The following is a 19,017-nucleotide window of genomic DNA, read 5'->3' on the forward strand; positions in this document are numbered from 1 at the left end:
TGACTAGAGGTGACTTACTTGACGGATGGTACATGACTTAACTGGAGTGGCCTTACTTGACTGATGGTACATGACTTGACTGGAGGTGCCTTACTCGACGGATGGTACATGACTTGACTGGAGGTGCCTTACTTGACAGATGGTACATGACTTGACTGGAGGTGCCTTACTTGACTGATGGTACATGACTTGACTAGAGGTGACTTACTTGACGGATGGTACATGACTTGACTGGAGGTGCCTTACTTGAATGATGGTACATAATTGACGGCAGGTGCCTTACTTGACTGATGGTACATGACTTGACAGCAGGTGCCTTACTTGACTGATGGTACATAGCTTGACTAGAGGTGACTTACTTGACTGATGGTACATGACTTAACTGGAGGTGCCTTACTTGACGGATGTAACATGACTTGACTGGAGGTGCCTTACTCGACTGATGGTACATGACTTGACTGGAGGTGCCTTACTTGAATGATGGTACATGACTTAACTGGAGGTGCCTTACTTGAATGATGGTACATGACTTGACTGGAGGTGACTTACTTGACTGATGGTACATGACTTGACTGGAGGTGCCTTACTTGACTGATGGTACATGACTTAACTGGAGGTGCCTTACTTGACTGATGGTACATGACTTAACTGGAGGTGCCTTACTTGACTGATGGTACATAACTTGACTAGAGGTGACTTACTTGACGGATGGTACATGACTTAACTGGAGGGGCCTTACTTGACTGATGGTACATGACTTAACTGGAGGTGCCTTACTCGACGGATGGTACATGACTTGACTGGAGGTGCCTTACTTGACGGATGGTACATGACTTGACTGGAGGTGCCTTACTTGACTGATGGTACATAACTTGACTAGAGGTGACTTACTTGACGGATGGTACATGACTTGACTGGAGGTGCCTTACTTGACTGATGGTACATGACTTGACTGGAGGTGCCTTACTTGACTGATGGTACATGACTTGACAGCAGGTGCCTTACTTGACTGATGGTACATAGCTTGACTAGAGGTGACTTACTTGACTGATGGTACATGACTTAACTGGAGGTGCCTTACTTGACGGATGGTACATGACTTGACTGGAGGTGCCTTACTTGACTGATGGTACTTGACTTGACTGGAGGTGCTTTACTTGGATGGTGGTACACGACTTGACTGGAGGTGTTTTACTTGACTGATGGTACATGACTTGACTGAAGGTGCCTTACTTGAATGATGGTACATGACTTGACTGCAGGTGCCTTACTTGAATGATGGTACATGACTTGACTGGAGGTGCCTTACTTGACTGATGGTACATGACTTGACTGGAGGTGCTTTACTTGGATGGTGGTACACGACTTGACTGGAGGTGTTTTACTTGACTGATGGTACATGACTTGACTGAAGGTGCCTTACTTGACTGGTGGTACATGACTTGACTGAAGGTGCCTTACTTGACTGATGGTACATGACTTGACTGCAGGTGCCTTACTTGGATGGTGGTACACGACTTGACTGGAGGTGTTTTACTTGACTGATGGTACATGACTTGACAGCAAGTGCCTTACTTGAATGATGGTACATGACTTGGCAGAAGGTGCCTTACTTGAATGATGGTACATGACTTGACAGCAGGTGCCTTACTTGAATGATGGTACATGACTTGACGGCAGGTGCCTTACTTGAATGATGGTACATGACTTGACAGCAGGTGCCTTACTTGAATGATGGTACATGACTTGACAGCAGGTGCCTTACTTGAATGATGGTACATGACTTGACAGCAGGTGCCTTACTTGAATGATGGTACATGACTTGACAGCAGGTGCCTTACTTGAATGATGGTACATGACTTGACAGCAGGTGCCTTACTTGAATGATGGTACATGAATTGACTGAAGATGCCTTACTTAAATGGTGGTACATGACTTGACTGAAGGTGCCTTACTTGAATTGTGGTACATGACTTGACTGAAAGTGCAATACTTGAATGGTGATACTTGACTTGACTGGAGGTGTTTGACTTGACTGGAGGTGTTTGACTTGACTGGAGAAGTTTGACTTGACTAATGGTACTTGACTTGTTTGAAGGTGCCCTACTTGAATGATGGTGCATGACTTGACTGGAGGTGTTTGACTTGACTGGAGAAGTTTGACTTGACTGATGGTACATGACTTGTTTGAAAGTGCCCTACTTGACTTATGGTGCATGATTTCACTGGAGGTGTTTGTCTTGACTGATGGTACATGACGTGACTGAAGGTGCCCTACTTGGCTGATGGTACATGACTTGACTGAAGGTGCCCTACTTGACTGATGGTACATGACTTGACTGAAGGTGCCCTACTTGACTGATGGTACATGACTTGACTGGAGGTGTTTTACTTGACTGGAGAAGTTTGACTTGACTGATGGTACATGACTTGTTTGAAAGTGCCCTACTTGACTTATGGTGCATGATTTCACTGGAGGTGTTTGTCTTGAATGATGGTACATGACGTGACTGAAGGTGCCCTACTTGGCTGATGGAACATGACTTGATTGGAGGTGTTTGTCTTGACTGATGGTACATGACGTGACTGAAGGTGCCCTACTTGGCTGATGGTACATGACTTGACTGGAGGTGCCCTACTTGACTGATGGTACATGACTTGACTGAAGGTGCCCTACTTGACTGATGGTACATGACTTGACTGGAGGTGCTTTACTTGACTGATGGTACATGACTTGACTGAAGGTGCCTTACTTGAATGGACGTACATTATTTGACTGAACGTGCATGTCTTGAGGGAAGATATCTAACTTGAATGATTTTATTTTTGACTGAATGTTTTTTTAACTTGACTGAATGTGCATGTTAAACCTATGGTACATGTTTGTCTGAAGATGATTGACATCACTGATAAATTAACTGAAAGTGACTGAAAGTAATTACCTTGACTAATTTACTGAAGGAGCAATTACTTAAATGAAAATGCATAACTTGATTGAAGAAATCTGACTTGACTAAATGTAAATAACTTGCCAATGAATTTGTATAACTTAACCGTTGTTAAGTTTCACTACTTCACTGTATGTGGATAATTGAACTGAAAGTGCCGGACTTTACTGAATGTGGGAAATTGAACTGACTGTGAATGACTTGACTGAAGGTTCATGACTTGGCTAAATGAGCATTGCATTTACTAATTCGGCATGACTTTATGAAGTATACATGCTATGACAGAAGGTTCAGGACTAAATTGAATGTATAGGTGCGTGATTTGGCTGAGGGAGTATGAATTCACTTAATGTGGATTAATTGTATGCTACATATACACAATAATGATACAGCACAACTTGCCCGAGGATGTGACTAAAATTGACTAAATATTCAAAACATTGCCTATATGTGCATAATTTGAATGAAGCTAAAGCTAAATTGACTGAAACTGAATGACGTGTATAAAGATACATGCCATAATCAAGGGCGGTTCTAGACGTTGGAGGGGCGCAACCTTTTGACATGCGCCCCTACCTAAGAACCGAAAATATATGGCATAAACTATTTGCATGTGGATTTGGGGTTACTGTCATCGCAACAATTTGTAGTCAATAATGGTGCATTTTGAGCATGTTTTTTTTTTTCTCTCCAATATTAACTTGGACGAATTAAGCGGGTGCGCGCGCCGTTTACACCCCCTCTGAATCCGCTACTGATAACTAAAGGTACGTAACAGGACTGATGGATTATGACTTTACCAATATACACATAGCTTGACTGAGCTGATGGTTCATGACTTTATCACTAATACACATGACTTGACTGAGCGGATGGTTCATGACTTTACCAAAAATACAGATGACATGACTGAGTGGATGGTTCATGCCTTTACCAATAATACACATGACTTGACTGAGCGGATGGTTCATGACTTTACCAATAATACACATGACTTGACTGAGCTGATGGTTCATGACTTTACCAATATACACATGACTTGACTGAGCGGATGGTTCATGCCTTTACCAATAATACACATGACTTGACTGAGCTTATGGTTCATGACTTTACCAATAATACACATGACTTGACTGAGCTGATGGTTCATGCCTTTACCAATAATACACATGACTTGACTGAGCTGATGGTTCAAGACTTTACCAATAATACACATGAATTGACTGAGCTTATGGTTCATGACTTTACCAATAATACACATGACTTGACTGAGCTGATGGTTCATGCCTTTACCAATAATACACATGACTTGACTGAGCTGATGGTTCAAGACTTTACCAATAATACACATGACTTGACTGAGTGGATGGTGCATGACTTTACCAATAATACACATGACTTGACCTAGCTGATGGTTCATGACTTTGCCAATATACACATGACTTGACTGAGCTGATGGTTCATGACTTTACCAATAATACACATGACTTGACTGAGCTGATGGTTCATGATTTTACCAATAATACACATGACTTGACTGAGCTGATGGTTCATGACTTTACCAATAATACACATGACTTGACTGAGCTGATGGTTCATGACTTTACCAATAATACACATGACTTGACTGAGCGGATGGTTCATGACTTTACCAATGTACACATGACTTGACTGAGCGGATGGTTCATGACTTTACCAATAATACACATGACTTGACTGAGCTGATGGTTCATGACTTTACCAATAATACACATGACTTGACTGAGTGGATGGTGCATAACATGACGGAATGTGGAACAATTGAAAAATTTGAATGAAGGCGCATCACAATCAAATCTAATGCTACGATGTATCCCTGGGCCCCAAGGCTCCCGGTAGGATATTAAACCAGGTTATTAAAATGGGGAAGTCGTTGGGCGGGTGGACAGGCGGGCGCTGGCGTCAGACATTGGTTTTCGCCCAATAACTTAAGCTAGCATTGATAAATTGGAATGAAAGTTGATATTCGATCGTCGAACTGGAAACACTCGAAGATGAATTTTCCATACTGAAAATCGGTATAAAAATGTAGTTTACTGTTTATTTTAACAACTAATTTGTGTTATATAATTCGGAATTAATACTATGTAATTGAATGTGTTACATGAATCATAATCGATAGCGGCCGATGCTGGATGCTTTCTGACGAGAAGTCACACATTGGACATCATAAACTAGACGGACACTAGTTAAGTGTCTGAGGTCCAAACAAATACTTACACCTATTGCATGACATTAACGTATTATGGCATAGGGTGTTGACCCAGACAACTATGGACATCGTCAACTAGACGGACACTAGGTAAGTGTCTGAGGTCCAAACAAATACTTACACCTATTTCATGACATTAAAAATGACATTTTGATTAGAAAAATCGATAAAGCCTAAGGAAGCAATGGAAAGGACATTGCCCTACACGTATATGTACTTTATGAAGAAAATGTTTTGTCAATAATCTTAGGCGTTATTAGGATTTTTAAGGCGTAACCAAAAACATATATTTTTCCGGTGTTCTGACCTACCATAATTTTGCAACCGACCCTAATTTTTTGATTGCTGTCGAAAAAAACTTTATGGCCATGTACTTATTTTTCATAGATAGATAGATGGTTTAATTTGAATACATGTTCAATAAGCCACATGGCCCGTGAGAAAAACAAAATACACGATTTAACATTTACATCGTTAAAGTTGATAATCCGGCAATCATCGAACTGGTAACACTCGAAGATGAATTTCCATATTTGAAAATCGGTATAAAAATGTAGTTTACTGTTTATTTCAACAACTTATTTGTGTTATATAATTCTGAATTAATGCTGTGTAGTTGAATGTGTTGGATGAATCATAATCGATAGCGGCCGATGCTGGATGCCCATTGCCGACAAGTCAATTGTATCTGTTGATCGCGTCATCATCGCATAATGCCATAAGATATTGACCCAGACAAATGTTGGACATCGTAAACCAGACGGACACTAGGAATGTGCCTAAGGTCTAAGTAAATATTTAACACCTATTTCATGACATTAAAAATGAACTTTTTATTAGAAAAATCGATAAAGCCTTAGGAAGCAATGTAAAGGACATTGACCTACATGTATATGTTCTTTATTAATACAAATGTTCTCGTCAATAATCTAAGGCGTTATTAGAATTTTTACATAAAACAGGGTTTTTTCTATATATATATTTTAATATTTTTACGGTCAATAACTCTAAATCTTTTCGTTAAATCTGCTATTTTGAATACAGCTGTTTCAGAAATGAACTCATGAACTTAATAGAGAAGATGAATATATTTATTGATATAATTAAAATGATAATACGAGACCAAGGGTCATATATGGCATATGGTGAATATTGAATTTCTACTAAAAGCCGTGTGTCGTTTAAAGTAAACAGTATGTGTGCTTTAAAAAAAAGTGACAGCGATAGCAACTTGCAAAAAAGGAACATTACGGAAAGCCTCTGATTTGGAACCCTCTCCCTCCAACAGAAGACAGCCGCCACATCGAACGTCACTAATGGAGCCATCCTTTCGTCACCCGTGGTCGTTTCCGGTCGCCCTCATAGCAACTTCCCTCATGCCGTTACTCATCGCCGGCACCTCCGTTTCCACGGATTGTGAGGATCTTTTCCGTGACGAGACTTCCGGAACCCGCGCAAGTAATATACTTACTTGTCTTAACGAAAAAAATAATAAACTCATTAGGGACCGATAGGAAATCTCATTTATTGGAACTGTAGGTTAAAATTAGTCAATTAAAGTATTTTAATTTAGCAATCTTATCCATTGGAAAAGGTTTTAATTTAAAGAACTTAAGAAAACATTTAATAAACGCGGGAGTTAAGACCCCATCTCTTCTTTCGATTGCCGGATTCAGGACCATATTTTGTCGGTAATTCGGATGTCAAAGCTGCTATTTCCAAAATAAAACATGCACACAAAAATGACATTACAAATACTAAGTTAAACGATTTCAAATAAATACCCAAACTGGCACCATTTTCTTAGCCTTCATACTTCATAATAGTATAAGCTTACTTTTGATGCATTTTTGTGGTAATTTGAATGATGGTCACCGTAGACCTCAGATAATTTTGACAAACTGGATGATGTTTTGTTAATCACAAATTAAGCAATGTTTTTGTGTTGTTGTTTTTTTACAGTAGAATGGGCTAGTTTACCTGTGGCCTACCGTCACACAACTGGACTGAAAGCTCACATATTATTTTAACAAAGTTGATTAGGATTAGTTAGTGACTACCATATCTGCAATATCAGAATCCCCATTACTTGACAACATTCGCTCTTATTCAATTCAATTCGATTTCTGACTGATACTGCCATCTCTGGCTATCACATTTATATTAAGAAGATAAAAATATTTGATCATCCATGAATATAGTTGACCCTTTGATGGTCAGCGCAATGCTCGCCATACAAAAGCCTCCTTATTCTACACGGACACACTTTGTATTAATATCAGGTTTAAAAATGTAACCAACCTCTATGTATTTTGCTGCCATGGAGTCAAAGTGTTCTTTATTATAAGCACGATGCACTGTGACAACAGTATGCCTAAATACGTAATAGTTGATGACATGAAGTAAAATCTTAATGGTTAAGAATGGGCAGCGAACGAGCCTTTCTTAATTATTGAGATTTTACTTCAGGTCATCTTACTGACTTAGAAATACAACCTCATTGGCTGAAACATTGTCAACGCAAAATCTGACACAGGGATTGCCTATCAGATTATTGGCAGTGGGAGGACCTTTAAAATCCCACTAATTGTTATTTGTTAATTATTAAGTTTAGTACTAAAGTGTTGCCTATGTACGATCGCATTGGCTGGAAATACAGGTTGTATTCTAACATGTATTAAAGGCTACACTTAATAGGTGCACAAAAAACGTAACTAACATTAATTTATTATCATGTTTAATTCATTTGACTTGAATGATCCAAACAAAACAGAACATAGGTTTCGCGTACAGATAAAAATATAAGCGATATTTGGCGCTCTCTTCCCTGAAGAATTTGTGGCCACGTAGCTTTTATTTGGGAGTAAAAATCATTTAAAAGGTTGAAATATTATAATGCACTAAAATTAATACTTTTTCTTTTGTGCATCCATCAAATGTGACCTATACTGCTCCCCACCCCCACCCCCCAATGCGGAAAATTCGCCCAAACTGCTTAAAGGGGGGGGGGTACTTCTTTTTTGTACGCAACAGCTAATAACAAAAAGTATCAAAGTAGACATTGTTATGCACCGTTAGAATCATAAAATGGGAGTACATTTCTGTATCTATCATTTTAAAGAAATACAACTATACCAAATAAATCCCTAAATAATTTTGGTAGCTTTACAGGTTTTGTGTCCAACCTACATGGTTAAGTTGTACAGTAGTACCGGTGAGAATATCCGGTGCCGGTACCGGTATTTCGTACCAATAGGAGTGTCAATCACAGGTAAAAGTGTCTGGTGCCGGTATTTCGTACCGGAAAAATGGTCCACTACCGGTACATGTATTTCGTGGTATTTGGTACCGATAAATGTCCCTGTACCGGTATTTCGTGCCGGTAAGTGTCCTGGTACTCATACCGGTAATTTTATCCGGTAACGGTATTTGGTGCCGGTTACTGTCCCTGTACCGTTAGTTCGTACCGGTAAGATTATCCGGTACCGGTGTTCGCATTGTTCGGTTAGTAATGGTACCTAATTTTACATATGGTTTTAATCCTTGCATTTTAAAAGATAATTTTAATTTGTATCTTTCATCTTGATGCGTACCGGTATTTCGCATCGATTAGTTGGTTTTGGTACCCACAATTATTTACCGGTATGATATTTATTTTTGCATGATGATGGGAACCGGTATTTCGTATCGTATTGTTAGGTATGGTACCAACCCTTATTTACCGGTATGATATGTATCCTTGCATATTGTTTTTATGAAAGTAATTCCTTGATTCCATGCATTCAGACGACGGGCACGTTAAAAGCGACGTTCAGATGCTCATGTCACATGGCGGCCGTAATATTGCCGAGTGTCCAAATATGCGGAAGCGTAGCAGGTAAGGTCTCTGTGACATCCGTTTTGTTTATTTTCTTTATTCTTGGTTAACTCTTTGTCTGTTGATCATATGCTTAGCGTTAGGTTCTTTTTTTAATATCTTCCTACCCGGCGGGATAAATCCCAACAACTGTGTGCTATATAATTACTACTAATGAATCACCTGTTTTCATATACATGCAAAAATTGGCCTATTAAAAAATGTCGAAACGGTCTAATTGTGAGAGTGCGGCTTAACAAAAGTACTTATGCGAAAAAAATGTCTGAAGAATCACAACAATTCAAACTTTGAATTCGAAATCACCATACAACAAGGAAGAAAATGGGATTTTGATGTTTGGCGAAGATTAAAATGGTCTACTTTTAGATGTATTTGGTTCATGTGCATGCATACAGTTTATGTTTCCAGTCTAAAAATAGAATTGGGCATTTCGTATGGAGATACAATTGTCAAAATGTGCTGCATTTATGTCGCTTATTTTCAATTTTCTTTCGCCTTTAGGTATCAAATGTACTTTACAATAAATATATCATTCATTTGTATTTTTAGGTTTACGAAAGAACTCACACTTGGCTGTCTTTAAGTCAGATTTTAAACACGTGTTTTGTCAATCGGAACACCTTGGTTTTCTCCGCCGTACGATTAACCACATATGAATGCCGGTGCACTATGAAAAAAAATCGTGAAATTATTAATAATAATAATAATAATAAATTGTAATGTTTTAACATGTAATTTATCTTAATAAGTTCACATTAATTCCCAGTGAAATGTAGTATTGCTTAAATCAGTATGATTCCTGGGAGTAGGCCCTTATAACTAACTGTTAAATTGAAATTACCTCGCGGTCTACTTGCAGCGTAGTTAAATGTGGAGAATTATGACATTGTAAACCGTTCATATAAACTTCAGAGGTTGTTTTGAAGAAGAATGGCCGAGGTGTCTCGATTGTTCTTTTTTTGTTTTTTCGCTAAGAACCTCCCAAAATGCTAAAAATAGAATTATTTTTTCATGGTATTATTTCCTCTTTTTAAATCTCAAAATCTTTACTATTGCATGTGTTTTTCTTTTCAGTTTGAGCTGCAACACGAGATGTACTGAAGACACACCGTCCTACAAAAACAAATATTCTGCCACCCAGTCTGGCATTTGCAAACAACCGGAAGTGAACTGCTGCTCCAAAAGCCCCTTCCGATCACTGGACGGGGCTTGCAACAACCTGGCACACTCGCGCTGGGGCCAAGCGGAACGAGTACAGAACAGGATAGTGGACAACGCTTTTGAAGATGGTAAAATAAATATGTTGCCAATTCCACCGTGGTTGCCGACGATGCATTTAATCTAGCAAATCTACAAACATACATACAGTCGAACCCCTTTGGCTCGAAGTCGCTTGGCTCGAATTCCTTGATCGATCGAGCTGGATGTAAAGGACTGATTTCTTTATACTGAAAGTAGGCATTCACGCTTGGCTCGAAATTTCCGAGGCTCGAGGTATATTCGCCGATCCCAGTGAGTTCGAGCCAACGGGGTTCGGCATACGCATCATATAGATCTGTATCTTGGCAAAAATATAATTTATTGTCCAAAGGGAAAGTGTTTTTATAACCATTATGTACATTTTGAATGAATTTAGTTTCTACAAAGAGGCAATGTGTTTGTAATGGCCAATCTGATCAACTTGTCTTATCGATAAACGTCCAAAATTATTCTATTAGCTTGCCTTATTTATAAAAAAAAACAACAACAATAAAACTGCTTGTATACACATGTTACAATATCATGACCATGTTTTCTGTATAAAACTAAGGCGTTGGTGCTCCACGTGCCACCTCGAGCTGTTCCGGCGCGTCGCTTCCCTCACCCCGGGCAGTCAGCGTGCACCTACACACGGCGGACGCTACCATGGAGACGGAACGCAACAACACGTACATGCTCACCGTGCTTGGACAGTTTCTCGCGCACGACTTTGTTCTTACAAACGTGTTTGAAAGTAAGATTACTCGTCTGTTTTTCAAAGAAAACTATTTATAATGTCATACCATTACTGTTGTCGCCGATGGTGTCATGCAAAACTTTTAATGAACTAGTCAATTGTAACCACGCCCCCCAGGTCCGCGTGAAACCAGGGATAGCTTGGGAAATGGGCCGTGTTTTTTACCTTTTTGATGGCGCCACATTGCAGAGTGAATGTGGTGGATTTGTTTTCGCGCCAAAAATAGCGGGGAACGGGCCTTACCTAGGTTGTCCCCGGGGTGCGGGGCATTTTGCGGGATTTTATTAGCAGGTTTGTCCCGCAGGGCGGGGATTTTTACCTGGGATTGGCTGAACCGAAAGTCAAAGTCCCCGCTATTCGACGGACCTGGGGGTTCATGGTTACAATTGACTGGTGCATAACTATGACAATTTAAAAAAAAAACAAGTCAACGTGACTTACTTGAAAATTTTAACCGGTAACAATTCTCATTTGCGTATGATCGTCTTTAACTTTTATTCGACATATCACATTTGCTTTCATTCTGTGAGTATGAATATTAACGCATGTGTCTACAATGGCGGCTCTATCGGCGGTAGAGGTGTGTGTATGTGTGTGTGTGTGGAGGGGGGGGGGGTCACAAGGGACCGTTCCTGATCGGAAAATAAACCCTAATATTACCTTAGTTTAACGTTAAATATATACATTAATAAACCTCAGTAAAATAAAAGTTTTGAGAGTGTTTAACGGTTATACCCCCCACCTTCGTTATGAACACCTGGGTCCACCACTGATGACCAGGATTTCCATCCGTACAATGTTTTCGTACAATTGTCTTTAAAAGTTGTATGAACTTTGGTAAATTGTTCAGTTCATGTACCAACATCTAACAATAGTCAAATTCTATGTTAAAGTTAACAAACTCTTTATTCCATAGCGTATTGTGTTAAGTAAATCAACCTTTTTTCAGGGCCCAATGGAAATTTCCTTGATTGTTGTGAGGAGGATATATCTAAGTAAGTGAACATTTAACCTACTAGCCACGTTTTCATGTATCTGCTCAAAGGTGCATTATCAACATTTTGGATGCGATTTAAGATTGCATTCTGAAATAACTCATTTAATGATATCATTTAAAGCCCATAAGCTATTCGTTTGTTATCATTTGAGGTCCATTTGCTATGTGTTTGTTATAATTTAAGGTCCATAAGCTATGTGTTTGTTATCATTTAAGGTCCATAAGCTATGTGTTTGTTATCATTTAAGCCCCATAAACTATGCGTTTGTTATCATTTAAGACCCATAAGCTATGCGTTTGATATCATTTAAGGCCCTTTAGCTATGCATTTGTTATCATTTAAGGCCCTTAATATATGCCTTTGTTATCATGTAAGGCCCATAAGCTACGCCTTTGTTATCATGTAAGGCCCATAAGCTACGCCTTTGTTATCATGTAAGGCCCATAAGCTACGCCTTTGTTATCATGTAAGGCCCATAAGCTACGCCTTTGTTATCATGTAAGGCCCATAAGTTACGCCTTTGTTATCATGTAAGGCCCATAAGCTACGCCTTTGTTATCATGTAAGGCCCATAAGCTACGCCTTTGTTATCATGTAAGGCCCATAAGCTACGCCTTTGTTATCATGTAAGGCCTATAAGCTACGCGCTTGATAGCATTGAAGATCCATTAGTAACACCGTTGATATTGAGGCCCATCAGCTAAAGCGTTGAAATAATTTTAGGTCCATTAGCGACAGGGTTGCTATCATTAAATGTACACTAGCTACGTTTCTGATATCAGTTTATGTCCAAAAGCTAGGTATTCGATATCATTTAACGACTATGAACTATATTGTGTTGTCATTAAAGGCGCATTTGCAATGTGTTCCATATTATTTAAGGCCTATAAGCTATGTATTTGATATAATTTAAGGCCCATTAGCTACAACGTTGATTTTATTTAGGGGTCTTCAGCTACAGTCTGTACATCACTAATGCTTACATGTACAGTGTGGATATTATTTTATGTCCAACGCATTGGATATTACTAACGGATGAATCACATGTAATACGACAAATTTATCTTTCGCAGATCTTGCGTACTTTCCCGATTAAAAAATACTAGGTTTATCGACCACGTCAGTTCCAGTTAATTTAAAACTGACGTGGGTCTATGTATCTGTACTAATCACGTAACATTCACATGCTTAATAAGCACACTATTAACTGTGAAACCATAATGCATTATTTTTAAACGTTTACACTCAGATGAAACAGCGACAAAATACGTAAATCATGTAAAATGGTGTATTATCAGCCTCATGGTAGCTCGTCTTGACAATATTAGCTATGTCTTGTGGAAATAATGCAATTGCCGGTGTTGGGACCAACTGGTGTAGCCGCATTAACGACGGAACGCGGTAAGGCAGAACCGAAAAGGCTAAGACAGTAATAAGACTTAGAAAATATGGTTCAGCAGAATGACAGGCACTTATCGGTTACAATTTGGGGACACTTTTGTTTGGCCTGTGAACATTTTGTTTAAAAAGAAAAATCAAGCTTTTCGCATCAATAGCCTTTCAACGCTTTCATTAAGTATAACTTTGATAACGATTAACATAACATAACATAACATAATGTTTATTGTAGTACAAGGCCTCCGGCCCAAAATACAAATATCAGAGAATTACATAATAGTGGTGACAGAGTTATGCATATATAAGTAGTATAAATATAAAACTGTATAATACAAATATATCAGGAAAATATAACTATGATAGAAAACTATCGATCACGAATGAATTCCTCTCGAATAGCAAAAGCCTTTGCAATATAGTGTGCAACCAATATAACACTTCGCCTATTGTAGTCTGATAATAGTTGGTAAAACAAGCGAAGCGTTATCATTCTATTTTCAAGTTGGTCATACAAGTACGTTTGTCTAACATCATTATACAACGGACAGAGTAATAAAAAGTGGTATTCATCCTCTATAACATAGATATTTCGTTTCAAACAATAAGGACAAAACCTGAAGTCCCGATCAATGTTATCGTGTCGGCCTTTTTCAATTTGCAATACGTGACTAGAGCAACGGAAATTAGAAAACGTCTTTTTCAATATGAATGGTAGATCCATGGAAAGGTATCTTTCTGGGTTTAAAAGACTTTTATAATGTCTGTAGTGCAGCGCTTTCGGAGAAGAATCAACAAATCCCTGCATCTTCTGCATTGCACAGTCTTTAAGTCTGCTTTTAAATAGCACAATAAAGTTTGTTATATTTCCTACTTCGCCAGCGATCCATGCAAAACCGAAACCATGTTCGAATAAAAGTATTTTCACTCCTGTGGCCCATGTTGTCTTGCCAGCACCGTCTAACTCGCGAAGCATTAGATAACAGTTTTTAGGGTACCTATAGTTAGGCATGCTTATCAGTTTTGTCCAATACTTTACACAACGAGTCATATATATCACATTTAAAGGAAGTCTTCCACACTCGCTCAACGCTAAACAGTTAGAAACATTTCTATTTAGACATGCTATATATTTACAAAAGCTTGTATGTACACGTTCGACATTTTCAATATGACAATATCCCCATAACTCAGATGAATAACACAATATAGGTGCAACTATCGAATCAAACAGTTTGAATGCATCCTTCAACTGAAAGTATCCAAAACGTTTCTGAAACGCATATATATTTGACACTGCCTTCGTAGCCTGCAGTCTAAGTGTATCTTGAGTTTTAGTCCATGATAATGTAGGCGTAAAAAACGCCCCGAGATACTTATAACATGAAACTACGTCAACTTGGTTTCCGTTATAGTACCATTATTCATATGCTCTAAGTTGTCCACCTCGTCTGAATACCATAACCTTGGATTTGTCAATGTTGATTTTCATCCCAGTTATGTTACAAAACTCTTCAATGTAATTTATTTGTCTTTGTAAATTTTGTTTTGTGTCTGCAACACCTGCTACGTCATCAGCAAACATGAAAGCATACATATCATCAATGTTGTCATTTATGTAAATTCCAGACTCGCATTTCAGCTTTAGGAACTCGACTAGATCATTAATAAACAATGAAAAAATCATCGGAGAACTTACACAGCCCTGTTTTGTGCCTATTGAACATTTAAAGTACCGCGTCAGTCCGTTTTTAACCTTTACACATGATTTCAAGTTCCTGTACATACACTGAAATATTATCAGGAATTTACTGTTCTCTTGTATGCCTTTTCTTGATAAGCTTCTCCATAAGTTCTCGTGTATACAGGAGTCAAAGGCCTTGAAAAAGTCGATATAAAAAACGTACATTCTCCCCTTCTTTCGACACAAGTATTTTTGAATAACAGCATGTAAATTAAAAATATTGTCTATTGTCGAGTATTTCTTTCGAAACCCAGCCTGAGATTCGCTCACAACTCCGTTATCTTCACACCACCGTGATAGTCTCTTATTTAAAATATTGGTAAATATTTTACTTATGCTTGAAATAAGCGAAATCGCCCTGTAATTATTTGGCTCGTCCTTAGACCCCTTTTTGTGCAACGGTACAATGATACTCTCGCTCCATTCAACAGGGAATACACCGCTATCGTATATATTGTTAAATAATTCCCGTAAATACGGTAAAATAATTCCACTGGTATTCTTAAACATTTCTATGCATAATCCGTCATTTCCAGGGCTACAATCTTTTTTTAACGTAGTTATACCTAATAGTATTTCATCGTTAGTTATCTCCCTTTCTAGTTCATTTGCATTTGTATCACGTGCAAGCTCCTCAAACGCGTTTTGTTCATCTTGTGTGTAAACAATATTTGTTTCACTATATAAGTCTGAAAAGTATTCTACCCATGTTTCAGATGATATATTGTTATCTTTTACAACATTTATTTTATTCGATTTCTTAACTTGCCGCCAGAACTCTTTCGGGTTGTTTCGAGAGTCAATCAGTTTTTCTCTGTTAGATCTCTCCGCTGCCTCCTTTTTTGATCTGCATATATTTTTAAATGCATTTCTAGCGTCAATATACTTTTGTAAATCTTCACTATTGTTCGATATTCGATAACGACGTAAAAGTTTGTATTTTGTCTGTTTAGCCGTATCACAAGCTTTGCACCACCAGTCCGGCTGCTCGTTTTCAACAGTCATACGCGAATACCCATTTTGCCTAACACACATGTCTTCACCAGCGTTTTTGAATACATCTATAAATGCACTTAGCTTATCAACAGGATTTGTTGTTACTACACTATTTACGAACGATTCGTATAATGTTGAAAATTTACTCATAAAGTTATCTTTACACTCGTCGCGCCATTTGTACTTAACGTACTTACGAATCTGGTCGCCTTCGTCATGACACTGTAGTCTAAACGTGTTGGTTTTCAATGTACAATAGAGCGGGAAATGATCGGAAAAATCTGCTACATCGACACCAAAGTCACAAAAATGCTCAAATAATTCAGTTGAAGCAACAATATAATCGACCACACTTTTTCCGTTATTAGCCATACAAGTGAAATTTCCCTCCTTGTCATCAAAGAGACGACCATTTAATAAATGCACGTCATGGGTACAGCATAATTCAATAAGTGATAACCCAAATTTGTTTAACACTAAGTCTTTTGTGCTACGCGGTAAACAAAACTCATCTCCAGGATAGTCTGTTTTTGTATTATAAATATAGTCAACATTGTCTTGTGGAATGAAGTCAATTATATCTTTTACACGTGCATTTAAGTCTCCGGCTAATAATAATAATATATCCGGAAAGTCTGATTTAATAAGTGTAAGTTTATCATTTAGTAAGGAAATCCCGTCATTTTCATCATTTTCATAAATGACTGAACCCTCCGGTGATACATATGTAAATATCATTATAAGGTCTTTTTGCAAGCAAAGTAAATCCTTTTTCACATACAAAACGATACAGTCCTTAAACTCTTCATATATTCTCGTGATCATTTCAGTTTGACAAAAAGTTTCATTAAGTATCACTAGTACACCGCCTGAATTACGGATACTACCTTTTCGTTGGGTTCTAATACTCTCAAAAACTGAATAACCACTCAAAATATCATTAAACTCATTACGCTTTGATTGCCAAGTCTCATACAAAGCAATAATGTCAAATTGTTTAACATAATTCACAAAATCTAAATCATTTACAAATTTACATAGACCTCTTATATTAAGAGAACATAGTTTCAAATGGCGATCAAATGATATGTATTTTGGGCCTTGGCCACACCCCTATTTCTTAACAGGGACGGGCTTTTTCTGAGTTTCGTCGAATTCATACACTGTATTTTCCACTACAAGTTTATCATGTTTGAAGTGAGCGCGTTTCCTCTCTGCAATGCATTGTTTGAAGAAAGGATACAACCCCGACCTCGCCCGCGCAATTCTAGGTGGTAAATCTTCGCCGATCCTGAAATCGAGTTCAACCTCGCGTCGCTTCTCCCGGAAGGCCGACAGTACCCGATCACGGTCTTGAAGTAGTGCGAAACGCACAATAATTGGGCGGCTTCCGGTTCTTGACGGTATCCGGAACACGTCATCAAATAGGATTGATTCCGCATTTAAGTTTAATTGCTCAGTTAAAATTGACCTTAATTTATCTAATATAATAGATCTAGTTTCGTTTTGATCTTCTGGTATATTGAAAACCTTCAGATTATTCCGTTTTGCTTGAGTTTCAAGTTGTTCCTGTTTGTTTTGATATGTTGAAGAACTGAGTTCAACTTGGTTTAAACGCTCAGAGAGATTATTAACAGAAAGCACTAGGCTATCATTTTGTTTCTTTAATTCCCTGTTTTCCGCTTTTAACTCGCTAACTTTTTGTTCCAATGTATCAAATTTGGTGTTGATTTGTTTTACATCCTGACGTATCTCTAGTAGTAGCAGGCCTACGTTCAAGTCCCCGAGGTCACCACGGTTGCCGCTGATATCCGTCTCCGGGTTGTCAGTATCCGAGATCCCCGCTGGATCCCGGAAGTCGACAGGTAGAAGCATGTCTTTTAAAGTCATTTGGCTACTAGACCTCAAGGATGCGCGTGACGACCGGGTCTGCGACGAAGGTATTTCCACTTCCGGTCCGATAGCCTCATTACGATCTCGTGCTGTGTTGCCGCTGCGACCTGCTTTTGGGGGTCCGGGATGTGGTTCTACACATTGTGCCAACAGCAGATAAAAGAGCACCAACCTTATGCCTAATGACAGACCAAGGGGCTTTAATGTCTGGAATGACATTTTAGACTTTGATGGCTGGCTAAAAGTTCCTATTTTGGCACGCCACTGTTGTACTGAGATTCCCATTTTGAAATATATGAACGTAAACGTTTCTTAGTTTTGAATGTAAATACAGATAAAAAGTCAGTGTTTGTGTGATCGTGTATTGGTATTATCAACAATGTACCGGCTTAGTATCCATATTGAACATTTGCACAAAACAGCTGTCCACTACTCCGTGACCATCGCTCACTAAAATACCGGCTATTGTCCAGTCAATTGTCCATTCCATTCCATTGTTTTGCAAATAAATGACCACAAAAGCCAATTAATCCATTTTCTTACGAAAGTATCTACAAAACACGATTCTACAATCACTAACACAATCACAAATCTATTTTATATTACTCTGCGAACGATATTTTTTAAGTTATTTCCAATTTTCCGAGAGCTCACAAAAACATGACCGTCTTGACCGAACACCACTATCACTCAATTAGTGGATACAGTTATTGCATCGCTTTACCTTCAGCTCTAATTGTTTTTAAATCGCCATACTAGTTGGCGCCCATTCCTCGTGTATAACTTAAAATGACAAACCATTATAAAACATAATGTTTTGCAGACGACTTAAAGAGCACCATAAAATATATCTTCTTTCAGCCCTGAATGTGTTCAAATCGCCATACCAGATGACGACCCTTTCTTCCAGGGCGACTGT

General features: G+C 38.4%; 1 protein-coding gene across 1 annotated transcript in view; it reads left to right on the forward strand.

The window, feature by feature from the left end:
• LOC128227105 (chorion peroxidase-like) overlaps positions 1–12,071 on the forward strand; it is a 62,180-nt gene extending 50,109 nt beyond the window's left edge. Inside the window, exons 17-21 of the mRNA XM_052937316.1 lie at positions 6,488–6,657; positions 8,986–9,076; positions 10,151–10,365; positions 10,887–11,069; positions 12,022–12,071. Of these exons, the coding sequence (XP_052793276.1) occupies positions 6,488–6,657; positions 8,986–9,076; positions 10,151–10,365; positions 10,887–11,069; positions 12,022–12,071 (709 nt within the window). The remainder of the gene's footprint in view (positions 1–6,487; positions 6,658–8,985; positions 9,077–10,150; positions 10,366–10,886; positions 11,070–12,021) is intronic.
• Positions 12,072–19,017: the final 6,946 nt, after the last annotated feature.

This window comes from Mya arenaria, chromosome 1, assembly GCF_026914265.1.
Source record: "Mya arenaria isolate MELC-2E11 chromosome 1, ASM2691426v1".
Taxonomy (NCBI): domain Eukaryota; kingdom Metazoa; phylum Mollusca; class Bivalvia; order Myida; family Myidae; genus Mya; species Mya arenaria.